The following is a 27437-nucleotide window of genomic DNA, read 5'->3' on the forward strand; positions in this document are numbered from 1 at the left end:
CTTACATTGGGACTCTTTTTTTTTTTTTAAACCAAAGAAAAGAAATCCGATTTTTCTTTCTGTTAAAAACCTTGCAAAACAACCGCTAAACAGGGACATGATATATTTCCGCATTAGCAACTGGGCATATTCCATTAGGCCTAATAGGCCATACTTGTTTCTAGAAATAGGGCCGTTTGCGAGAACACCGGCTCTGGCTGTTCCAGTGTAGATTGCCATTTTTTTTCTCTCTCTCATTCAGAACACAATGCGTCATCCTAATCATTCAATGGAAGTGGCAGAAGCAAAAATTTAAATAGGGGGTAAAACGGCAACGATGTGATAGGCCTAATAACTTACAAATACGGAATAATCAAAACAGCAAAAAGACCCAAACAAACAAACAAACAAACAAATCACATCACATGTTTAACATGCGTCATGTATTCCCACTAAATAATACGCATTCCGACTGTTCCGTCTCATTTTCTTCTTCTTTTTTACACATCCTAAAATACTTCATGACATCATTAAACCTTGGTACCTCCTCTTCTGATCTCGCTTGATATAAATCATATTTAATCATCAATATAATTGTATTCTATCCTTTTATTTTTTAACGAATTTCCCGATATACCTGTGTAAACATCTTCCCAATTAATATTTCCCAGTTCTTCAAAATTCAGTTTGTGAATAATAATTTGCCGCAATTCATGCAATTTCATACACTCCAAAAATAAATGCGAATATGTCCCAATGCTTTCACTGCAGAAAGAGTAGAGATCATCTGAAACAAACCCTAATTTCAACAGATTAACTTTTGTGTAAAGTGCACCATGAAGAAGTTTAAACTTAAATTCCCTAAGCTTTGGGATAAGATTTGTCACTCTGGGTCGAAGCATCTTGGGTTACTTTCGGTGAGAAGGCGAAATATTATTAGGCTCCTATACTCTAATCTCGTACTTCCAATAATAACTGTTGTAAATATTTTATAAATACTCATAAAAATACAGTGCTAATAAACACACACACACACACACAAACACAATCTCTCTCTCTCTCTTCCTCTCGACCCTCTCTGAATTACCTGATTTAGGCCTACCTGCTGTGTCTATCTCTCCTAACCCGTTCAAAGTAATAAGATGAGACCCGTTCAAAGTAGTATAATAAGACATGACCATTTTTATGAAGTTCAATATCCATGTGCAATATTTTAATCCCTGATACTTTTTTGTTCATTGTTTCTTTTACTTTTTCTTCATAATTCTATGTTCTCACATTTACTCATGTAAAATGTCTGTAATTCAGCCTGCGGGCTGCTATATAGAGATGTTGCAAAATATGAAATACCTTCTCATTCATTCATTCAATGTGAGTAGGACCCTAATTCTTCTAAAGTTTTGTTAAAACAAAACAAAAATGAAATTGTTAAATTACAACACATCACATTGTTTCTTTGGTTCCACCAGTGACCTTACGAGACACACTGGCAGATCTCACACTTGTTATTGCTTTAACAAGAGGAAGCATTTATGGTATAAATTAAACAAAGATGTTTAGAAATTCATGATTGAAGTGAAAATATTCACATGCTGCGTATTGACGCATCTTATAGTTCAGTCGTGAAATTGCTTTGATATTAACTTTGCTCAAAGCAAATTAAGGACTTCCCGGAAGCGACGACTGTTGTTACAGTTTGTTTTGATTAAATTAAAATAATCCTATGAAATGTCTGTCAGTGGCCAGGTGTTTTTTGTGGTGTATGTATGCTTTTCTACAAACAATATTACAACAGATAGCAATAAAAGCAATATTATCAAAACAACCCAAACAGACCGTTTAAGAATCAGGATTTCCACAAATTATTACTATGCATCCTAGTGATTCGTAAAAGTTAGTGTTTGAAAGAAAGAGGGTGGGGTAAAATTTAATGCATTAATTATGATTTATATTACATCAAAATGTCTTTAATTTTTGATTTTGTTTAAAAGCAATATTATGGCAGTAAACTCCTGGGAAAAAAAAAACATAAGTTCATGGAGCAGTGAGTATTCTTGTGGTAAAGAGTTTTAGATTGCACGTTGTCTGTCTAGTAAACAGCTAGTATTGGGACATTGATAGGGATCATTTAGTTTTGGTTGAGACCTAACTTCAGTTTTCTAACATTGGTCAGATGATAAAAAAAACAAACTATCACGAAATATAAAGGACCATGTAATTTTACGAGGAATTCAGCATTTATTGATGAAAATTGGTTTTGAAATGGCTGAGATATCCAAAACAGAGTGATCCTAATAAAAGGTGGGACCCTAGCCAGCTTTTATTACGTATCGCTTTGTTTTACTTTGTTTTTGGATGTCTCAGCAATTCTAAACTCAATTTTCATCAATTTAACTTTGAATTCCTCTTAGAATAGTATCCTCTGTACTATTTTCATAGGTGTTTGTTGGTATCTTGGAAAAAGTTAAAAGCCTAGTCCTCATATCCATCAATACTGATATGCCATCCCTTTAAATTATGCTAGGGAGACAAATCTCACTTTATTATGTGTCTATTTAATAGTAAGGGGGCGGTGAACAATAATGATGATGATGATGATATCAATGATAACCATAGTAACAAAGTCGATAAGAATGCTGCCGATGATGATGATACAATTATCAATAATAGAAATCATTATGGCTATAATTGCAAAATAATGAATATCAGTGACATAATATGGGTATCAATAACATACTCCTATACCTATGGAAACAAGAGTTAGTATTAATAATAGGGCTCTAACTATATATGAATGACCGAGTTCTACATGCATTGAACCAAAAGCGCAATACTAAACAAAAAAAGAAAAGAAATGAAGACAGCGTGATTGTTCTCCCAAAGGGAGATAAGATTACTGTCTTCAGTCAAATCTAAATAAATTCAGTCGAGTGTAGTAAACCATTCCTCCATAATACTGTTATGACAGTTAAGTCCAAAACGACAGCACACTATACAAAGGTCATTATCACCAATGAACATAAGGTTTTCTTTTTCCACAATTTAAGTACTTCCAGACACCAAGTAAACTAATTGGGGGGGGGGGGGCTTTAAGAGACCAATGTCATTTGGAGGTTAAGAATACCTGGGTGCAGAATTGTGCACACCCTGAGGACCAAGGAACAAACAAGGTTACATGGAATTCGATAGTCAGCCGCAAAGATTTTTTTTTCTTTTTCAGAAATGGAGTGAATTAAATTCATGCTGTAATAAGACATAATCAATGTGAAATGTGGTGTTTTGAAACTGAAAAATTTTAGAGTTGAGGAATGGGAAATATTGACAAAATCAAGCAATTCGGAGAAGAGATTTCGGTTTCCATGCACCCGAGTTTACTATCAAAGGGATAAAGCCTGAGTTTAGCATTTGACCCAATAAAATTGACCGTATTTGTGGACAAACTCGGCCAATAAACGGGTAAATTCGGCCCCATCCGACCCCATTAAGGGACCGAGTTTACCCGTTACGCTGAATTTACCAGCAAAGGCGGTGGACCGTCTCTGGAGAAACTTCACAGATACACTGTATTCAATTTTCTGTACAGGAGTCCCACAAACTACCGTTTCCCCAGATCTGAAATCTCTCCTCAATGACAATATAGTGCAGTAGAGGTTTACAGAAAAAAAAAATAGAACACTGTCATTGCTATCTCCATTGGCGTTTTACTCTTCATAATACTTATAATCATTATGTACCGGTAAAATCACGATAAGGCACTTAACATTACAGATGTTTGGGCCAAGGAATGCTCCTTATTGAGGATATGGTTTCAGATATTTATTATGATAATTCACTCCGATCTCATTCCAATCTGATTTTTTTCTATGCTTTACACTTCCTATCTTCATTGTTATTCTTTTTCTCAGTTCTTCTTTTCTCTGTTTCTCTCTGTCCGTGTCATAAATTCCAAAGATTAACGCAGTAACAAAAGTATAATGATAATCATGGCAATTCTGTGAGATTATGGTTTTTTTATCATATATTATGTCTCCAAGATGAACTTTCCTTTAGGAAAACTGCATCGGGCAAAGGGCAGACAGGTTCAAATCCTTTACAGAAATACTGTCGGAACGGAAGCAATACACATTGGTATACACACATTATACACGCACCATCATCCAAAATATTATTATTTACGTGGAAAACTAATTATCTGCCTTCCTGAGTGGTAAGAGACGGCACAATGCGTCCTACTGTCACTGTATATAGCAGCTTTTTTTTTTAAAGAAAGAAGAACGTCTGCTAACTTTGTAAGATAAGGGCAGTGAAGTAAATGAGACGTGCAGTATGATTAATTGTCATTATCGATTCTGTAACGGTCGTAAGAAACTACAATCCATATACTAAGCTCTTCCTATTGCCTTACTATACTGCTTGTCCATTAGAATGTGCCATTTCAGTGATTGTTGTTGAATCTGGTCAATATCCTCGTGGGAAGATTGCAAGGCAATGATTGCACCCTAACGTGAAATAATATCATACATAATGAATGATTCTTTTGAAGTAGTAAGTTAAACACGTCCATGAATACTTAAGATACATTTCTCAATCTCTGTCTGGTACTCACTATACGCAGTGAGTGTTATGTTTTGTTTTGTTTTTTTCGTCTGCGCCCATGGACACTCAGCTCACAAAGAAGGCTAAATGTTGCAATGTGATATTGTTCCGACGATTATGACATCTAGTGCTAAGTCCCAATTCACGAACTCTTTGCAAACACATTGCAGGTTTTATTTTTAGCTCAACTTTTGTTTCTTTAACAAACCAGAAATGAAAATATTTTATCATAATACGTATATATGCAGTAACGAGGTGAGGTGCAGGAGTCAGCTATGTGGGAGGAATTTCAAAGAATTCCTTAGGAACTAGGATCCAAACCTTAGGGCCAGGAGTGACTTTGCTATTAAGCCAGTTCACAGCTAGCAGCAGTCAGCAATGACCTCTTTAACCACAGACTTTACAGAACATGGAATTAGCTTTGAGAAGAGAAGAAGAGCACAGCCAAGCAGAAGGTGGTAATTTAGAGAAGGTTCAAAAGAAGGTCTGCAACATGACCATTTTATCTGCACATGTACAGATTGTAACTGTGAACTGGATTATTATGGATAATGTAAGTTCTCTGTCTACACGACTTAACCCTTCCTGTGCCAGTAAGTAAGACAAAGGAGTATAAATTCCATACAAAAACGGCAACCAATGGACAGGAAATATAAGAGGCGCACAAAGGGTTAACAAATGGAGTCGCATGACGTCAGTCGATAATGTGCGTAGTACTGAGGATACCCCTCGGGTGGACTCGTTGTCATGACTACGATGCAGTTCTGCAATCGCCGACCAATGATGATGTGTCGAAATTCATCCGACTGTCGCATGAGCTCTGCGACTGCATCGCGATCTCCAGTAATCACTATAATGTTTTCTGATCCCTGGCAGGCAAGGTACTCCTCGACGCGATGCGACGCGATCCCCAACTCGTCACCGCCCAAACACTGAAACAAGATAGCGTCACCTATCGACCACAATTTCTTTGCTATTATCGTGCCGGCCTCGAGGATAAAGAGTAAGTCGGCATTGGCAAGAGGAGTGGGTGCGTTCAGTGTGTTGGCCCAGTCATAGCCGAGCTTCTTCGCGATCATAACTTGGTCGTCTTGAAACCGTGCTTCGAGAAAGAGTCGAGCGGGAAACTCACGATCATGCGTTCTGGTAATAACGTCCTCCAGACTGACGGTCCCTGTGGTATCGATGTTATCCTGGTTGGTGATCTTCACTCGCTGGAACGTCACCGAGCCAGTGGAGCACTGTTTGATGTATGTCTGTTGGGCCTGGTCCTTCATCAGGGCTAAGTAAAAGTCAGCAAGTGTGAAACAACAGTTGATAGCTGCAGTTTCAATGCACACCCTATAGTACTTGTGAGCATGCATGTTAGTGAGAATAATCATTAAAATCAAGACAACCTTCAATAGTGTGAAGTTTAGACTATGAACGCAGACGATGAAAGGGAAGAAGGAAAACCAACATTCGTGCGGCCAGTCCTTCGGACCTATTGTTTGTATTATTGGCCGAATGATTCATTTTGATTAAGGGAATTAGTTTTGAAATACAATTGAAATCAGGCAATGAAAATCCTCATTAAAAAAGGAAACTCGAATGTATCACACCAGTTGACGTACCCAACATCTCCAAAATTGTATTCTCAAGTAGGGAAACAGAGAGATAGCATTGAGGGGGCAAACATGATTCATTGATTAGATATAAAAATGACTCATTCAAAATATGACCGGTGGAATCAGTGATCCTTATCAATAACCTCTAAATTCTTTTCTCATATGTAACGACAATCTTTAAACCTCAATAGAGTATACCTTCATCAGTTCTGGGTTATTGAGTGGAAGCGCATAATACTTACAAATGCAAGTTGGACAGTGCAAATAAAGTCTTTCTTTGTCAGTCTAGAAAGAGTAATTAAAGTAACAAATTTACCTGTCGAAATGTAATCTGCGATTTCTCCCATACCACGTTTTGATAGCGCTGCAGCTAATCTTGTAAGACCATTTAGGCTGTACACGCAGTTCCTAGTAATGCCGTCCTTCTTGAGTTCCTCCCACATGTTGTCATCGATAACAGACAGGTCTAATTTATAGAGAGCTTATATGAAGGCAAAAGGAGGCAAAAGAAAGGACTACTTGTATATTCGGATATGATAAACCACTTCAGTTGACCAAACGTCTCATACAGTTAGACCTCACAGCAGTGTGACACACGATCCTTTATGCAGGAGTTAGACAGTCACAAAGTTGAACAAAGATGGACTAAGGAAATTTTGAAATAATAATAATAATAATAATGATAACACAATACATTTATAAGGCGCTTAATACGGATGTGTCTAAGCGCACGATTTACAGGAAAAATTTATAATATTCAGACCAAAATAATACAAAAATACCAAAATACAAATACAAAAATACAAAAAATAGATACAGTGTATAAATGAGATAAGTACTGAAAAATCAAAATCAAAATTCGGCTCTGACCGTATAAACATCGGATTTATGCATGATATTAAAGCAAATGTATAACCGCCAGCGATGTTTCCCACGTTGCTGACAAAAGATTGCATTTACTTTCAAGGTATTGTTTACGACTGGAGCAGTGATTTGAAAAAAGAAAATGTTTGAGTTATCACTTTTGAGGCATATGAAAAGGTTAGTTGTATCACAAAATCTATCCTACCATAAAAAAAAACTTTTGCAATAAAGCCTAAAATATAAAGAGATAAATCATAACTGTAGACGGTTTATTCTAGAAACAATTTTGTTATAACTATTGTTCACATTCTGCATATCTAACAATTATACTTAACAGTTTATATAGGCTTCTGATAAACATTTTTTCATTTTTTTATCCCTCTTTAGCATTTTAGAAGTATTTTGAAGCACTCAAGCTGGGTTCTTGTTTTATTTGTAAAATGGTAAATTATGCCTTTAATACCTGGAATAGTTGTCTCCCCCAGTCGTTTGTATGAAGCAAGCCTGGATCTCTGCAAATTTACGGCGATCCCTGGTGGATGTAAGGAGAAAAAGAAGAAAAGCAGAGAAAGTAACAGATAGAGGGGGAATAGTGGGGAAGGGGAGGGGAGAAGGACAGATAGAGCAATATATAACTATTGTCTCACCTCTATAGCTGTACAGAAACATGTTCTACAGAAACAAAAGGATGTCAAGATCGGTAAGTTATTGCAATATACAGATATGACATGCCGATGATACTCATTTATCACATTTAATCCGCGTGAGCAAAGCGAAAAAAAATAATTTGCGGAGAGATCAGCGGAGGAATGTGACGATATGCGTCATCATAAAGGTCATCTAAATTACATAATTTATATCACAGCAAGTTTCACTGTGGTGTGACAATATATAAAATATAGGCCTATATCAATTTGAGTGCTCTAAATACAGGTGTACGTGAATTTGAATGGGTTGACGACAGTGTATTCTGCTCAGAAGTAAGGACGTTTAGACAGACAATGATTTACTTAAAAACAACCCTCTTTACACATCAATTCTGAAGTTAGGCAATGTAAAAGAAAATTAGAAAGTTGAGGGGCAGAAAAACATTTCTGGGGGCACTTCTGTGCCATAATGTACCCCCCCCCCCCCCCCCAACCTTGGCATTGGAAGAGGTAGCTTGGGCTTTATGGTTAATCCCCTCTGGCAAGTGTTTCAGCTGTTGACTTTGCTACTGCTTCTCTTTGCTTTCATCTTGTTTTGAGTTGTGTTGCTATTTCCATTCATCGCTTCTTCTCTTTTTTCCATGTCGGTTGCACGTGTAGTCTTCTAACCCCTATATGATCCAGTATATAGCACACCTTGATCCCCGGCTGATACCACGCGTCTTCTAGAAGCCTCTGATTGGCTGGTCTTCTTCTCTACATGAGCAGATCGCACTCTTCTGGGAGGATTCTCGGGTTGACAAGAGCTGGTTTCTGTGTGGGCATGGTGCATTACAGTAAGTGCTATTAGCAGTGACGATCCATTAATGGTTAAGCAATGATAAGCGTGTTTAAACTGCAGCTAAAGTTTCACTCCTGGTAAGTAATTTTACCAGGGAAGCCGTCACTAAGTCAATTTAGTGTAATTTACATAAATAGAAAAGAAATATTTCCGAAGTGCAGAGAGAGGAAAAAGGCAAGTCTTGATTTATTAGATCAATTCATTTCATTAAGATAAAAAAAGAAACCAAAGGCCAGTTGCAAATAAAGTCAACAGGTGGTCAATGGATTTGCTCTAATCCTATTTTGTGATTTGATGTTTGAAGTATTGCAGGATACTTTTCAATCAATACAAATCTTGCATTATATTCATAAACGGGTGAACGCACACAGACACACACAAAAACTCCAAAACACATTGACGAAAGTTAGACCACGAGAACATGATTGTACCCAATAACATTTAGAAAAAAAAAATAGTCATGTGTAAGTCTAGGCCACCCAACCCGGGTTTTAATTTCACCGTATCAAGAAAGGAGCTTTTTATCTAAATATCAACATGACTAAATTGTTCAATGCCATTGACTTCCCTTTTAGGATCATAATTAATTCATTTTTGCCCAATAAAGATCATCACTAAGGAGTAAACTTTTTTCTTTTCTTTTCCCTGACCTTACCAGGGATTCAGCTGCTTTGTTTTTTCCTGAGCGAGTGGTAATCTAGCATAGAGGAATCTAAATACCTTGTCCGGCTGATACTATCCGCCTCCTGACGGCTGCGTTCGCGGGTTGTAACTGGCTGGTCCGCCGCCCCGCCTTGGCTGGAGTCTGTACTCTTTCCAGATCAGTGAAGACAGGCTCTTTCGTCTCATCGGACCTGCCTTCTGGTTTGGGAGGAAGCAAAAGGGTTAAAACAATTGAGCCAAAGATGTCGTAAGATACATTTCTTAACTCTTCCCGTAGTAGGGACTTAAATGGGCATCGCTTTGGGTTTTTCCATGACAATTATTGTCATTCATAAGACACACACATTGTAAGTCTGGAATAGTCTGGGAAATCATCTAATGACCAGCTAATGTGACTAATAGTAATAATCTGGTGAAATAACAACAGAACAAAATATTGATATTGTCTTGCTGTCCATCTCAAATAACATTTTCTTCGAAAGCATGATCCTGTTTCCTATACAGGTCAAAGGTTGTTGAATGCTACATCTAGGCTCCTATGTGTTATAGCAATGTATCTACACACAGACTTCTCTGAAGTTCACATAGCATTTCCTTTCAAGAAAGGACAAGAATCATTTACTCTACATCCCGATACGTCTTCCCAGTTTTCACCTTTGGCTCGACACGTATCATGAATCTCTTCGTGCTTTATGACACCTGTGTCGCCTTGTCGCGACCGGCAATCTCCGGTGGCGGGCCCAAGCGATGCAGGATCCACGACTCCTCGGGGTCGTTGACGACTTTCTTTAGTTTTGGGAAAGGTCAGCGCTCTTAATGGCACTGAGAATTTGCGAAGATAATCTCCCCGCTCCTCTGTATAAACGAGAAAGGAAGAAAATAAAAAGTGTGGGGGTAGGTAATAAATCAAGACTGGTAGTTCAGAAAGTTACTGGTATTAAAAATAGGGCAAGCTCTCAGAGCCCTAAATTTGAACAAAGGACAAGATAATTATTAAAAAAAAAAATCTTCACATGCATCTTCGCATGACGGCATATATTTTTAGCTTCATTGTTTTAATTCATTATGACAATCTGACTGATCCTAATACCTATAGGTATATCTATACGTTGATGTCACTTATTTTATGGACACCACATGACACAGCCCGGGAATATAATCATCATTCTCATACATGGCAATGAAGTAGTTCACACAGTAATCAACACGCTATATTGAGTTATTCATAAAATTGATACGTGTACAAGTGTACAAGGCAATGGAAAAATTATACCATTACCTTTTGTGTTTGCCAGCATCTTTGTTCTTGCATTGTTGCAAGAAAGTGTGTAAAATGTACAACTTTATATAATTTATTGTCGTTTTGTCATATTTTTACCGCATCTACGAATTCTGTTGATGTGATTTTAATCTATGTGTGAAAGCTTACTGGGACATGAACCACATATATAATAATATATATTACCCGCAGACATTATTCAACAATACAAGCGAGCATGAAAAAAAAAACAGACTAGTGAGCTAGTGGACGTAGAAATAACAATTGAAAGTATTCGAGAGGAAAAAAAAAATCTGCACGAACCTGAAGTTTTCGTTTCTCTCAGCCTTCCCTCACGTATCTTAATTCCCAGAGCTTTCAAGCCGATCTTCTCTAGAACAAAGGCTAAATGCGTTCTATTGTCCCCGTCAGGGTCGCTTTTATCTTTCCATTTGAAGAGTATGTTCTCCGTCACGGTCCGCGTGTGTGTACCATTCGCCTTCAACGACGAAATCTCAGGGTCTGCTATGCCTGCAACCATTACAAACACAATGGACTCCCGTTATAACCAAGTCCTCGATTGTTTTTTTTTTCCTTATATCAAAATGTTGTTATAACCGAACTAACAAACAATAAAAATACGTAGAGTAGGTAATGTTGTCATCTGGATTTGTACTTCATTTCGCTATAACAAAGTTCGTTATAACGGGAGTGTACTGTAATCAAAAAAAAAAAAAAAAAAAGAGAGAAAGCTTACTTTTTTGCGATCATATTGGTTTCCTACTATAAATGCTTTTAATCTCTTTTTTTTTTTTGCGAGGGATACATAATTTTTTACCAGTTTTGTGAATCGGTGCTGGGCAGCGAATTTACTTATCAACGACCGAAAATGATAATAGCCTGGGTGTCCCAGTCAAACATTTATATTCTGGCGAAAATTTTTGTGACCTCCTCGGAAAATATCTGCACGCCAACATTAAAGTTTTTCAGTAGCTGTAGTGAGTGATGATTACATGGAGAGGGGAACAAACAATATAACATTTTAGTGCTCCATTAGAAAGTTTCGAAATGTTATTCAACAGGAACATTCAAAATACGACGTTGAAATACTCTTGTAATTATGCAAATACTCATATTCGTTAAAATTCGCACATTTCTGGTGTGAAAGCTGCAAAGTTGCACCCTTGCAGGTTATCCAGTGTGACACTAGAAAAGGTCTAAAGTTGGGCCTGTTTTTCTCTGAGTATGATACAGAATCTTAATGAGGTTTGAAGAAAAAAAAAAGTAGCTTTTAAGATATGCGAATGGCAGCTGCATATTTCTAAACTCCATCAACTAAAATCGAAATTAAAATAGAGGGACATAAGTAGGCTTATTATCTAAGTACACTAGAAGGGGTGTGAGTCTAATTTAATGTTATACTGTAGACAGTTTATATGCATGAATAAATGGTTTGAAAGTGAAAAATATCGAAAGAAGTTTAAATTTTCTCAGATTACCTCGTTGAAATAAAGATGTATGATATTGATGTTTAGTTGTTCCATTAAGTGGTCGAAAAATAGGCCACAAGACTAAGGTGATATTCCATTTGAGTCGTTGTAAACGATGGCGACAGTAGTGAACTTGGTGAAAGTGGTTCTCTTACCTAGATTGTATCCCAGTTTATTCGTGTACTCATTCGAGATCTGATGAGCCAGACCAACAATCTCGATGTCAGAAACGACCTTGGGCATCTGGCCACTCGATATCTCCTGGTCTAATGGGAGAACAAATTGAACGAAGCGAAGTGATTAAGATGATACGATGTTAAAGGGTGTGTGCAGTTCTGGTTGAGGTGAGGATTTAGCTTTTAACGTTTTGCGAGACATTCAGAAACCACTCTATGAGATGTCAAAGAGCATGCAATTTTAAGGGATATCAAAAGTTTATTTGATGAAAATCGGTTTTGAAATGGCCGAGATATCCAAACACAAGGTGAAACAAAGAGGTCCTAATAAAAGGCGTGGCCTGTCGCCTTTTATCATTATCACTTCTTTTGATATCCTAGCCATTTGAAAACCAGTCTCACTTAGGAATGTTCAAAACATGAATCCGCACCTCAACCAGTACTGTACAGTCCCTTTAAAATGCTTTTCCATAGCAGCAAACTAAAAGATGAATGTGAGAGCAATTCGAATGTGTGATGATGATTGTTTCGAAGCTTCGATGGCCAAACTCTCACAGTGTTTCAATAGTTATAATAGCAAGTCGGTTTGGTTTGGTTTAGATTAGTTTGGTTTGGTTTGGTTTAATTTAATAAAATGATTTAATGATTTTTTGATTTAATAAAATATCTGTATTTATCAATATTTCAATTCAAAATAATATCAATAATATATTTTTTTTGTAAACATTACCAACAACAGAATGTACAATATAAAGGAAACAGGCAAATCTTTCAAGTATGATGACTAATAAATGTCAGATAAAAGGATATATCATGAATGGAAAAGTGCATCAGAAAGAAAATCGCAAGCCTGCGCTTGTAAATGGTGGCGACCTTTTCAAGCCGGTAACCAAGTATTCGAGCAGTAACCGTTCACACATTACCTCACCACTATCATTAAAATTGTCATAAAAGTGGTTTCTAGTTATCTCATAAAGAAGTTTTAACCTACATCATCATCTCAAACAAAATTATGATATGCCTTTAAACGAGCTTAAAAGTCCCGGGTATTCACAAAACAACTGTAAGAAAATCAATTCTGCCTGCATTGAGGAAAAAATAATGTCTTTGCGCTATTATACGTTTATTTCACATTTCACTCTTTGTATAATCTCTATACGCAGTCTGCGGAACTATAGCTGCATTGCTCCATGTTAGACTGTTTAATATATTGTTCATTTGTTCATAAGTCATTCGTTGCATGCTGTTTAATTATCCGTATAGACTTATGTTTGTCAAATCGCTTAAACACTGATACTTTGGGCCATTTCCATGATTAAAGCAAAACAAAACAAAACAAAACCACTCACAAAATGCAATCAGTCAATCGATGATCGTATTTTATGACTGTCGGCGTGGCCACCGAGAACCTACATTGAAAAAGAAGTGCAATTCCCCTCCCCCTTCAAAAAAAAAAAAGGACCAAGAAAGAAAAAGGAGAAGAAGAAGAAGAAGAAACATCAACAACATCAACAACAACAACAACAACAACAACAACAAACCTCCGGAACAGTCTTCTTTTAAGATTATATATCAGCAATTAATTAGATTAACAATTAGTCAACCAAACTAATTTAAGATAGGTATACCACAAAGTGTTTCGACATATCCCCTTTCAGACAGTACAGAAATAAATACCCAACAACAATGAAAGCGACAATAATACCAACCTTGCCTATGAAAGGAAGCTTCTATGTCTTCAAATCTACGTCTGTCGAAGATGAATTCTGCGACAACCTTTTCTTGATTGTCGCCGAACATGAGCGTCTTGAGGCTTTTTCCAAATATTGTTGGGTTTGTGAGATTTCGTCGGACCAGATCAACGCCTTCGGTATCTAGAGCTCGGACAGATAGAGAAAGCTGAGATTTCTCCTGGTTCCCGACGAGAGATATCCGCAAGAGTCGGACGTTGAGCTCGTGGAAAAACTGACAAAGTCTGGAATAAAAATCCGGATCATTCTGGGCCGATTGGAAGAATGATGTTACTTGCTGTTTTGGTAAAGGATGGCCCTTCACCGTGAGCATGCACTCAAAACTCAGGACTGAAAGAAGAAAAAAAGATAGTCAATTGATATCAGTCTGTATACAATAATATCTCAATTTCATTATTTGATCATCTATTTTGTAAGGACTAAATTATTCACAAGTAGTCGTTATATTTCACAAAATAAATGAAAAATGAAACTGCTTTGTGGAAAAGTGATATAAAATAGTGAATACACTCCTAAACGAGAGCAAAAAGTGTTTCTGATTCCTAATGAAAATTGGAACTATAGATTACGATCCTAGTTGTCACCTAAGGTCATGTTTAGGGCAAGAGGTTACAAGTCATTGCAGTATATCAGTCAAATCGAGACATCCAATGTATAAATTTGTTTTAATCATGACTTCATTGAAGTCCAAGGCAGTTTTAGAATGACAAAGATAAAAGATAACAGGTCCACCGTTTCATTCAAAATGAAAGGTAGGTTAAAACAAGTACATATGGAATACGAAAATAAAAGAAAAAAATATCGAAGTTTACATGACCACAACACAAAATACGTAATTTGTATACGATATCATACACAAACTGTCAAATGTGACTCTGCACCACAAAACAAACAAAAAGTCGCCAGACATGGATTTTTAGTTAAGGGTAGATTCTGAAAAAGCAGACTCTAAGCTTTAAAATGATGCATAACCCGAATCAAATGGACTCTCCTAACTTATCTAAATATTGGAAAGAAAGCACAAACTCAGGAAAAGTGTGAACTGAGAAAAGAGGCTCTGAAGTACAGAGTCTATTCAAGCGTGTAATCTTCACCAAGCCGTGCTACCTGTGCAATGAATGGGACAAAAGAAACAGGATGAACACCCACCTGTTTAACCACAATGAAGGGATTATCAGATTAAGCTGAAATTGAGCATGTTCTATTAACACATCCTGTCCATGATAAATGCCAACTTCCAAATTATTAGCATCGTCTTTTCTAAAGTTATTAGAGTTGAAAGTGAAGAGTTTTACACGTTTTTTTTTAAAGAAATGTCTAGAGACACACCAAATCACACTATTTTTTTTTAAAGTGTTCGAGATAAACTGCTAAAAAAACACACTTTCCTGTTCATTTTATGATTCCAAATTTTAGCATAATGTAGAAGAAGACTTGTTCTTTCAGAGAATATAAAAATGTCAAGATTGACAAAATTGACCATTTTTACCTATTTTCAGTCCTTACACAAAATCAGTGCGTGCGACTTTTTGTTCGTTTTGTGATGCACGGTCAAAAATAATAACCAATCAGTCAAATATCAGTAATATTACTGCGGTACAATAACAATTGTGGTGAAATTTTCTTCCACAGTATTAATACAATGATTATCAGTTAAAAAGATAATGATGACTGTAGAACAATAATAGATATCTAAAATACAGGGAGAATATTCATTGGCATTATATGAGAAAAAAAAGGTGAAATATCTTGAAAAACTTATTTCACAAGGAATTGGATGTTGTGCAATGCTGTACCTTCGGTCTCCCGAAATTCTCTCACATCATATTTGAAATCCACTGTCCGCTCGTCACCGAGGGCTTGGTAAGGTGGAATGTAGCCGAATGCTGAGAGAATTAGGCAAAAATTGCATTAATTGTGATACAAGAGGTAAAATACAACTACGAAACATTTATTTTGGTAACGTATAACCCGATTCTAACGTAAATAGCAGAAATGAAAGCTCTGTATAGAGGACCGCGCCTCGGGGGTTTGATTAAAGTGGAAGGTTGAACTTATGTTAATAGTGGACTTGACAATGACTATATTTAACCCCCCACCCCCCCCCCGAAAGAATATATCTAATTTATAATTATATAGATTCAATGCATCCAGAAACATAAAAACTATAAAGATATACCACGTGAAAGTTTGACCAAAACCGCACAATGTGAATTGTTCATCAATTTGAAATTGTGGGTTCCCAAACGTTTCTTTCATCGTTGAATCAACGTAGGCCAACGCTAGTGTTTGGAGCTACTTACTCACCTTATACAGAGTGTAAACTGTGTAAGTTAGAGAGCAGACTTCTTTCAGGCTAGGTAGTGGTTGAGAAATGTTTTGATGAAAAAAAAAATTCTTACCAATCATTGAAATATCGTATAGTTGCAAATTAATCGACACACATTCGATATTCGCAGGCATACTTCTAATACATCATACATCTAAAACACAAACAGAAGAAATTTCTGTTTGCCCTAAATCTTTTTTTTTTTTTTTTTGGTCAGTGTCAGTGGATTTCAAGGTAAAAGGTACAGGCCCTCCAACTAATCTTTAATTGTTTGACATGTGAACACATCCATGCCTGATGAGGTTGTGTAGTGTTACGGTTCCGAATAGTATTACACCGTATATTTCTTTTCTTTTTTTTTAATCTAATAATTTTACCACTGTGTCGATCCAGCCTGCTTGTTCCTTATAGCATCTTACCTGTCTGCAGAAGCGATTTAGCCAGCTGGAGCTTGTTCATAGCGCGAAAAACATCCGAAAGGTATTGCCTGGCTTCCATGTGAGTTACATCGCCTTTTAGGACCATCCACTCACTCAGCATTTTCGAAATGCCTTCCTCGGTGTTCTACCAGTTGATGGATGATTGTAAAGTGTGAACAGATTAAGAGACACTTTATGAATCTTATATGTGTCTGCGGCTGACTGCGGCATCAGTACTTAAGTTTTGAAACTGTAAGTCTGCACGACAGAAGAACAGTTGTAAAACAACATTTCGCAAGCATAAGGTTACTTCAGAACAGCTTGAACAATGAGGATTCAACCAATTACAACAGAATCGTGTATTCTTTTCATCAGAAGCATAGAGGAAAGTCCTTACAGTGATAGGCATGCGGTAGTGCTTGAATATAATTACATAATCATATATATATGAAAACAAAAATAGAGTCTCGAATGTATGCCATAATACTTGTAGTGCAAAATTTTCCTCCCGCCAGCCCTGGTGTAGGATATTAACTACTGTTAATAGTATCACTGTGAAAATTCATAAGCACTTTAAAGTTCCTGACGAACGGAGGGATCCCCGAAAATTCGGTTATTTATTTGAAATCAAGGCAATTAGCAGATTAGCATATTCGTTGAGGACGGTTGGATTTTGCTACAACACGCATTTCCCATTGACGCTTGCCCGTGTACACCGGAGCGATTCATCAGAGAAAAAAAAATCGAAATAAATGTGAGGAAAGTACATTTTTTTCAGTTTTTTTTTTTTTCAATGAGGGGACTACTTACTGCAATCTGTGCTTTTTAGCAGTGCCCTCCATTTTCAGCAATTTTGTTTCTGCATTTATCATAATGATATCATATTTATACATTATCTCTGTTGAATATTTACCTGTGTCTTTATGACATGTTATTATGTTCACCACATTGTTGTACTGATTTCCTGACATCTGTTTATATACGAACATTACATTGTATTCCTAATTATTTGTTTTGTTGGAAATGAAATAAATCAGCTTGAACTTGAACTAGATATTTTGCACCGGCGTATGTTACTCACTGGAAAGTATGCTACTGGTCACTTGTGTTATAATATGTGACCGTGCACCTCAAAACGAACATAAAGTCGCACACACTTATTTTGCGTGAGGACTGAAAATAAGTGAAATGGGTCAACCTAGCCGAACTTGACTTTTCATATTTTCTGAAAGAACGGGTCTTCTTTCACATTATGGTAAAATTTGGTATCATAAAACGGGTAGGAAAGTGTGTTTTGTAGCAGTTTATCTCAAACATTTTTGGTAGAATAGTGTGATTAGGTGTGTCTTTAGAATCCCTTGTTCATTTCTGAAAAACCTTGTCCACACTCTTAACTTTCAACTCTAATAACTTTTGAAAGGATAGTGCTACTGCTTTGAAAGTTGGCATTAATTATGGACAGAACGTGTTAATGAGGCATGTTTAATTTCAGTTTAATCTGATAATCCCTTTATTGTTGTTACTCTGGTGGTTTACTTCCTGTTTTTTTTTTTGTCCCATTCATCGCACAGCCAGCACGGTTTGGTAAAGATTAAGCGCTTGAATAGACACTGTACTTCAGAGCCTCTTTTCTCAGTTCACACTTTTCCCGAGTTTGTGCTTTCTTTCCAATATTTAGATAGGTTAGGAGAGTCCATTTGATTTAAGTTATACATCATTTTAAAGCTTAAAGTCTGCTCTTTCAGAATATGGTCTTAACAAAAAATTCATGTCTGTTGACTTTTTGTTTGTTTTGAGGTGCAGGGTCACATATATGAATTAATGGAATGATAGGAAGACTTACGTTGTTATAGTCTTTTTTCTTTTGCTCGATTTCAGAGTGCTTGAAGCCGAGGCGAACACCCAGCTCCAGCCACTCTTCTGGGTAAATCTCTCGAGCCACTCCGGTCAAACAGATATCCATCGCTGCCACTATTCGTACCCAGTCCTCATGCACTCATTGTATTGTACCTGTGGACATGCAAAATAATCACAAGTCACCAAAAAATCACAAATTACAAATATATCATGGCCGGCGGAACGGGGGGGGGGGGGGCAGGGGAGCTCGGGCCCTCACTTTATGGGCACCATACAAAGGAATACAAAAGGTGTCATCAGTTTGGGCCCTCCACTTTTTTTTTTAAACCCGGAAGTACGTACGAGGCACTAAACAGAAATAGAGATCTGGAAGTGTGAGCGCGGTAAGGTTATGTTTGTTTCCGCTTGTCAGCTGACGAAACCCGGAAGGGGAAGTAGAAAGATGAGCTGAATATCTTTTTTTTTTTTAAGTTATTGTTTTGTGTTTTTTTTTTGTGTTTTGTTTTTGTTTTGTTTTGTTTTGTTTTGCTTTGCTTGTTAGCTCATGAAACCCAGAAGTGCCCCCCCCCCCCCGCACTTTTAAAAACGCTCCGCGGGCCCTGTATATCACAAGTATAATCACAAATATATCACAAGTATAATTACAAATATATCACAAGTGTAATCACAAATATATCACAAGTATGGTTACAAATATATAACAAGTATACTCACAAATATATCACAAGTGTAATCACAAATATATCGTCAGGACTTTGAAACGTTTGCGTTGACTGGCTTAAGGACTACGACCAAAATGACAAAGACAACGGATAAAAAAATAGAATAAAGTGACCAAAAAAATAAAAGAATAAACATTTCATAAATACTAGTAGTAGATTAGAAACGGAACAGATTAAATTGTTTGAGGTAAATAATTAAGAAAATTAGCTTAATTAAGATTTACAGATTGAAGAATCTCGAGAGATGTTAACAACATATACAATAACAAACACAATAAATTGTTATAAAATACCTTTGCTAAAATAAGGAAAAGGGTCGGAGGTATACTGTAAGAGGTGAGAATGCCAGGGGAATGTCATATTAAGTACGACGTTGTAGATAGCGTGTCTATTGCGCTTATAACATTCAGCACATTATCACATATGAATGAATGAAAAACTGCTCACTGACATGATTGAGGCGCTTCCAAAATGTTCTCGTGCTGTTGAATACTGATGTATAAACCAGATATTTCTGCACGCATGAAAATTAATGTTCTCAAAGTTAGTGAGGAGCCTAGAATCTCGAAAAAAAAATGCACATCGAAGTTGTTGTCTATGCATTTAACCGCGACAGTGGCAATGCGCGAGAATCTGATACAGGAAAAATGCCATCAGCTCAAATGTTTATATATATATATATATATATATATATATATATATATATATATATATAATTATATATATATATATATATATATATATATATATATATATATATTTGGTTTTATAGTCTATCATGTTGTACTAGACCTACGGTCTACTAACTGGTCAAAGTGCAATGTGTTGTTATGGCCTGATCTATATTCGTGGCAAGCAAAAATCTTGGAGCATACTTCAAAATATCAACAGCAGATATTGCCTGATATTCAGGTTTTTGTATTCAAAAGGGACTCACAAGGAAACACACACTCCCACCTACCCACACAAACACACACACGAGCGTACATGTAAAACGATACATAACATAGACATACAGCATAGCTGCATGCCCCCACCCCCATCGACACACACACACACACACACACACACACACACACACACAAGCACACACACACCCCGTTCCTTGAGGGCAGGTGGTCGACATCCGACCAGAGAATTCAAGAACATGTCCCTTTATTCCACTTCCTCGGTTTGAATCTTATGATAGTAAAACTCATTATACCTTGGAATCTACATATTACGTCCATTACCATTTCATCATCTTGAAAATTCTAGATGGTATAAATGAAATAGATTTTTTTTTTCCTCCTCAGAAATGCTCTTGGTATGCTATTTGTTAATACAGGTAAAAATTTTTAACTAGGCATATCATACTCGCCTGATGAAACACATAATGTATAAAGTACATTATCATTACCATTCCCTCCCTCCTGTAATCGATTCCATGTCCATCAAAAAAACCAAACTATCCATTTATATCCTACCCGAAATCCAGTGAATTTCATTTGTCGTGACTACGACATTTTGACATCTAAATTATATTTTCTGGTCGAAAATTTGAAATTATCTTGATAATTGAGAAAAAGAATCTATCAATTCTAATAAATTTCCCTTAAGATAAAAAGTAAAGAAGGTCTTATGTGACTGTGCGTTACAAATCAACAGAAGGTCGCATATTCTGGTTTCACGAGAGGATTAGAAAAAAAAAAAACAGATGAAACAGGTCAGCCTACCTAACTATACTCTACTTGTTATTACAGGTAAATTATTTCAACTATGGCATATCACACTCGACTGATGAAACAGTTTGTATTTGTGTTTGTACCCGTATTTCTACTTCTTTTCTGACTTTCTGTCTCTATTTCTTTCTCAAACTATTTGCTTAATTTTGGTTTTGGTTTTGTAATTATTATCATTTTTCATGAGCACATTGCAAACTAGAGTCCCTGCTTGTTTCGCAGTCCCCTCCATTTCCAACATTGCTTCGGTATTAGTTTTGTTAAAACAATATTTCATTCAATTTCACTTTGTTTTGTTTTGTTTTGTTTTGTTTTTTGTTTTTGTTTTCAGGTGCTGATTCCGTCTTATTATGTGAGTCCAACTGTGTTTCGTTGTAATTACATTTTGTTGTATTTGAAATAGAGGAAGTGGGTTCAACTAATATTGTGCAACAGGGATGTATTTGGAATTTCACCCAGAGAGAGAGAGAGGGGGGGGGGGGGTGGGGGGGCGAGGGAGGGAGGGAGAGAGAGAGAGAGAGAGAGAGAAATGGAGAGAGAGAGAGAGAGAGAGAGAGAGAGAGAGAGGAGAGTGGTAGAGGGAGAAATAGGGAGAGACAGAGAGAGAGAGAAGGTATAAACTTCACAGCTGAAATTCTACAAGTTTTGTACTCATTGTTCAAAGTCCGTGGCACAGAGATAACAGGAGAGTAGTTAATGATTTGTATGGAATGTCACATAATCGCCCTCACGCAAGTATGGCAAGGCGGCCTTTTTGTGTGTTTGCACTCACTTTGTACTTTTTTTTCTCTCTTTCTCATGTCGGGTATTTCCCCATATTTGAAAAGGGAATATTTGTGAACTGTTTATGCACACGTTGTATTGTTATCAGTCAGTGCTAGTGTGGGGCCATTTTGTTTGATGTTCCGCTTGGATGATTGATTTCTTTGACAAGATTTATAGAAAGAGGACAAGTTAAGGAATACAGTGCTGAACTATCTAGGAAGTACCAATACTCCTCAGTATCTGTGATTTGACGTGATTTTAGTGAATAGCCATTTGCATCAATTGACACAACGGTCTTTTTTATAGAAAATATTTAACGTGCAAGGTGTAAATGTAGCGAGTTTGGTCCAAAATGGAAAACAGTTTGCTAGTCTTACCTGCTCCAGTGGACTGTCTAATGAAAGCAAACGGCTTCGTATTCATTTAAGTTCAATACAAGGTTAGATTACTAGTATTTCACATTTCAACAGAGCACAAGTAAACAAAAGCAAAGACATATCATTCAAAGGAGGATGATTGCTCTGGAACTTTTCTCCAATATCCAGTCCGTGTCGACAGAGTGAAATCAACATGCATAATTCATGGGCGTCACCAGGGGGGGTGCGTTGGGTGCGAACGCACCCCCCTTCAGACAAAAAAAAACAAAAACAAAAAAAAAACTGTCTGCGAGCGACCTCAACGCCGGACGCTAAATGATTTTCTTTTTCTTTTTCTTTGTTATTTCTTTTTATTATTTTCTTTTTATTTTGCACCAGGAAGACAAGGGGGGGGGGGGGGGAAATCGCACCCGGGCTCTGACAGCACTGATTTAATTTTTCAGTTTTCACTATTTATCGACCGTACAGTACATAATCGTACGGTATACGGAGCACGTTCACGTTTGCGTGCAACAGCTTTCTCGTATAGTATGCAGGATCATCAACCCTGGAGGACAAAGGGGCAAACGTCACCTTATCAAATCCTCGAAATGAGGAATTTCTTTTCCTTTTTTAATAGAAATCTGTCCAAATATTTCATTCTGCAACGGATTGTTTAATTTCAATTCTGAAAATGCAAAATCTCTGTCGTGTTGGAGGGGCTACCCCTCACTCCCCTCCATACACTTAGAAAACTTGGGGGACTGACAAATTTCAGAATAATTCATCAAAAAACATGTTTGATAATATATCTGTCTCTTGATTTCAAATATCTTCCCTCATCCCGGTGGCGTAACTACAGCGGGGGGGGGGGGGGGGGGGATATGCCCCCCCCCCAATCCGCTGGGAAAAAAAAGGAAAAAAGAAACTTACCAAAATGGCCATTTAAGGTTTAGTATAAACTGCTTTTGAAATCGACATGAAAGGATGATCAAGAAAAAAGCCCGTAGCCGACAAAGGATTGTGATTCAGCGTGATTCCTGGTTGGCATTCTGAATATAAGCAGGATGTGCGCAGTGTACTCAGAACATAAACGGCAAAAAGAGTCTTATGCAATGTTGCGCAATGTGATGTAGAATGTACACCTTTGTACGTAGCGCTTCGTTAAAGCTATAGATCATACGATTTTGCAGTTTGCTTTACAGACAAGTCTTGCCTTGCATTGCTAATAATAAGACTTGGCCTGGTCTATTTCCTAAATTTTCCACGTATACAAAACACACACCCACACACACACACACAAACAAACAATTAGGGGATGCTCTAAAGTGCAGATTTTGGACATCTTTCCCCCGCTTGGTCACTTCGACGCCCCCTCGCTAGTCATACCTCTCCCAATCATGAACATAAACAGACACCCTTGACTATCAGTGGCGGATCGGGGGGGGGGGACGCACCGGGCGACCCCCCCCCCCTTAATTTCCAAAGCGAAGAAAATATAACACAAACGGCAATTTTTGGACTGCAAAATATCAAAATTTTCAAGCTCGCCCGCTTCGCTCGCTCGCATTTAATCGCTATAAATATGGCATTCTCCTGATGGTGCTGCCAATAATTGCCAGCAGTTGCGCCTGGTGCACCCCCCTTAATTTCCAAAGCGAAAAAATATGGCTAGAAACGGCAGTTTTTGGACTGTAAAATGTCAAAATTTCAAGCTCGCTCGCTTCGTTCTCTCGCATTTAATTGTTATGCCATTCTCCTGACGTTGATGCCAGTAATTGCCAGCACTTGCGCCCGGTGCGCCCCCCCCCCCCCTTAATTTCCAAAGCGAAAAAATATAGCTACAAACGGCAGTTTGGGGACTACAAGATGTCATAATTTTCAAGCTCGCTCGCTTCGCTTCTCTCGCATTTAATCGCTGTACCATCCTTCTGACGTTGATACCAAAGCGAAAAAGTATAGCTACAAACGGCAGTTTTGGGACTGTAAAATGTCAAAATTTTCAAGCTCGCTCGCTACGCTTAGCTCTCTCGCATTTAATCGTCATGCCATTCTCCTGATGTTACTGCCAGTAATTGCCAGCAGTTGCGCCCGGTGCGCCCCTCCCCTTAATTTCCAAAGCGAAAAGATATAGCTACGAACGACAGTTTTTGGACTACATGTATATATAAAATGTCAAAATTTTTAAGCTCGCTCTCTTCGCTCTCTCGCATCTCCCCCGCTTGGTCACTTCGACGCCCCCTCGCTGGTCATACCTCTCCCAATCATGAACATAAACAGACACCCTTGACTAGCAGTGGCGGATCCGGGGGGACACACCGGGCGCCCCCCCCCCCCCCCCCCCACCTCTTAATTTCCAAAGCGAAGAAAATATAACTACAAACGGCAATTTTTGGACTGTAAAATATCAAAATTTTCAAGCTCGCTCTCTTCGCTCGCTCGCATTTAATCGCTATGGCATTCTCCTGATGGTGCTGCCAAAGATTGCCAGCAGTTGCGCCCGGTGCGCCCCCCTTAAAGGACAAGTTCACCTTCATTAACATAAGGAGTGAGAGAATGTAGCAATATTAGTAGAACACATTGAAAGTTTGAGGAGAATAGGACAATCCGTTCAAAAGTTATGAATTTTTGAAGTTTTTGCGCAGTCACCGCTGGATGAGAGGACTACTGCCGTGTACGATGTAACATGCGTACAACAACATAAGAAAAATATAAGGAGAATTTCACAAAATTTCATCTTTTGAAAAAAGTACACATTCCCTTGACTCGTTACTGACATATGTTATGGGTAATATTATTCCCATTGACTTTAGAAAGAGGCAAGTCAAGTGCTCTTTTATTATGCGAAAAAAGTGAAAATATGTTGAATTTTCTTTACATTTCTTTATACTGTTGTACTCATATGACATCACCAGCCTTAGTAGTCTCCTCATCCAGCGGTTCCAACACAAAAAATTTAAAAATTCATAACTTTTGCGTCCATTGTCCAATTTTCCTCAAACTTTCACTGATGTGTTCTACTAATATTGCTGCATTCTCTCAATCCTTACGTTTCTGAAGGTGAACTTGTCCTTTAATTTCCAAAGCGAAAATAATATAGCTATATACAAATGGCAGTTTTGGGACTGTAAAATATCAAAATTTTCAAGCTCGCTCGCTTCGCTCTCTCGCATTTAATCGCAATGCCATTCTCCTGATGTTACTGGCTGTAATTAGCAGCAGTTGCGCCTGGTGTCCCCCTCCCCTTTAATTTCCAAAGCGAAAAAATATAGCCACAAACGGCAGTTTTTGGACCGTAAAATATCAAAATTTTTAAGCTCGCTCGCTTTGCTCTCTCGCATTTAATCGCTATGCCATTCTCCTGATGTTACTGCCAGTAATTGCCAGCAGTTGCGCCTGGTGTGCCCCTCCCCTTTAATTTCCAAAGCTAAAAAAAATATATAGCTACAAACGGCAGTTTTGGGACTGTAAAATATCAAAATTTTCAAGCTCGCTCGCTTCGCTCCCTCGCCGAGGATCTCACACCGTCACATAATGTACCCCCCGCATGTTATAATTATAGTCCCTCATAGTGATGTTTAATTCCTTAGAATGTTGATTTAAAATGCCCTACAAACGCGACTTTTATACTCTGTTATTACAAAAAGTAGCTACCGTGGTAGGGGGTATCCCACTCCCACAATCTCCCCCGTTCGGTCGCTTCGCTCCCTCGCCGAGGACCTCACACCGTCACTACCTCCGTATGTTATAATCATAGTCCTTTACAGTTATTTTTCCACTATGTTTAACTTATGCTTATGTATACGTGCCACTGTCTAGCAATGTATGTATATATGAAGAGTTTGTTTGCAAAAACCGATAAGTCCATATTTGCCAAATGGAGATATTTGCGATTAAAGGTCAAGAAAAACAAAGAGAATAATAAGAAAAATTTTGCTTCTTTTGACCATAACTTCAAAAATATGCTTTTGTAGTGACCAATATATCATTTAAAAGGTACTATTTTGTACTTTATGACAGAGATCGTACTTCAAAATCTTCAAAAATGGACTTATCGGTTTTTGCAAACAAACCCTTCATATGCATGTGTACAGTGTATCATGTAAATGTACATGATGATACAGGCACCAATAAATTCAAAAAAAAAAAAAAAATCTCACAGGTACAGTAGTGTCAAAACGCACCCCCCTTGAAAAAAAAGCTGGTGACGCCCCTGATAATACAGTGGAGAATTCAGGGACACAAGCCAAAGGCATGTTTCTTAACTTTGGGTCGTCTTACATTACTCTGACATTGAGACTACGCCTCGTATATCAAAGGAAAGATGATTACACTTGCAGCGGTAAACAGTTGATATACAACAGTTAACGACAGTGGACATGAGGGAAAAAAAGAGATTAAAGGGGAAGTTCACTATGAAAATATGAAAATACCTTACTTAGCAATACCCATCCATCCATGCCAACCAGCAAGTAGGCCTGCATAGCAAAATCATGTATATATAATAGTATATATATATATATATATATATATATATATATATATATATATAAATGCCAGCAGTAAAATTTTAGAGACAGCTCTCTAAAGTTTGCTCATACTAGGTCAAGGGTGTTGGAGTGGCAACTACGATGGGTGCGCATTATGCCCAATGTGGCTTTATATAAAGGGCTAAGCTATTCAGTCTCTCAATGACGACAGACACACACTGGAGACACGCACAGACAAGCCAGCTTTGCCTGTTCCTACATTATAGAATTATTTCGAGGGGAGGAAGCGATAAAAGAATAGAAACCAGTCTAGCCCAGACATACTGCAGCAGTTAAAGTGTAAAATCATAATATTCTGACGCCATTTTGAAAGAGACGTCCATATATACTGGGGCAATGATAATACTTGTGGTCTTACCTGTTATGTCGCTCGTGGTTCCTGATGGAAGAAATGAGATCCGGTCTAGTGACGTCGTTGAAACCGATTGGCGTGGAATGAAAATGCTTTGCATCGACTATCTCTCTCAGTAAGAGGCGCAAATCCAACTTATTATAACCACTCTCCAGACAAGGTAGAGCAAAATAAAAAGTCCAAACTCGAGATCATGCATTCGTCGAAATGTTACTGTACGTTTCGAAATGTAATGTTCGTCTGTGCGGAGGTTGAGCAATTGGGGTATAAACTGTGTATAATGCACCGCTTGAATCTTGTCTGTATGGAATGGTTTTTTTTTTTTCTTCTTCCGCGAGGGGAAACCCCTAAAACCCGTTCTATGAAATGGCGCTCTGTCTTTCATCTCAGTGCACCGAGGCGGGGGCAAAATGTAATTGTATTTCAGTTCATGCGGTTAGGTGGTTTTATTCGTTCTGAAATACTTTTGTGAGCTTCCTTTTCTTTTCTGAAAG

General features: G+C 37.6%; 1 protein-coding gene across 1 annotated transcript; it reads right to left on the reverse strand.

Annotated features, from left to right (window-relative positions):
- Nucleotides 1–5246: 5246 nt before the first annotated feature.
- Nucleotides 5247–27151, reverse strand: LOC139710268 (uncharacterized). Its single transcript, XM_071622199.1, has 13 exons — nt 26950–27151; nt 18464–18630; nt 16621–16765; nt 15669–15758; nt 13831–14202; nt 12101–12211; nt 10780–10986; nt 9852–10052; nt 9255–9395; nt 8390–8506; nt 7510–7578; nt 6499–6663; nt 5247–5857 (listed from the first exon to the last, which is right to left on the reverse strand). The coding sequence occupies exons 2-13, from the start codon at nt 18581–18583 to the stop codon at nt 5247–5249; spliced, it is 2349 nt and encodes a 782-aa protein (XP_071478300.1). The 5' UTR covers nt 18584–18630; nt 26950–27151.
- Nucleotides 27152–27437: the final 286 nt, after the last annotated feature.

The sequence above is a fragment of the Diadema antillarum genome, unplaced genomic scaffold, assembly GCF_040938485.1.
Source record: "Diadema antillarum isolate AM-2024a unplaced genomic scaffold, OU_Dant_1.0 seq00001517_RagTag, whole genome shotgun sequence".
Classification (NCBI taxonomy): domain Eukaryota; kingdom Metazoa; phylum Echinodermata; class Echinoidea; order Diadematoida; family Diadematidae; genus Diadema; species Diadema antillarum.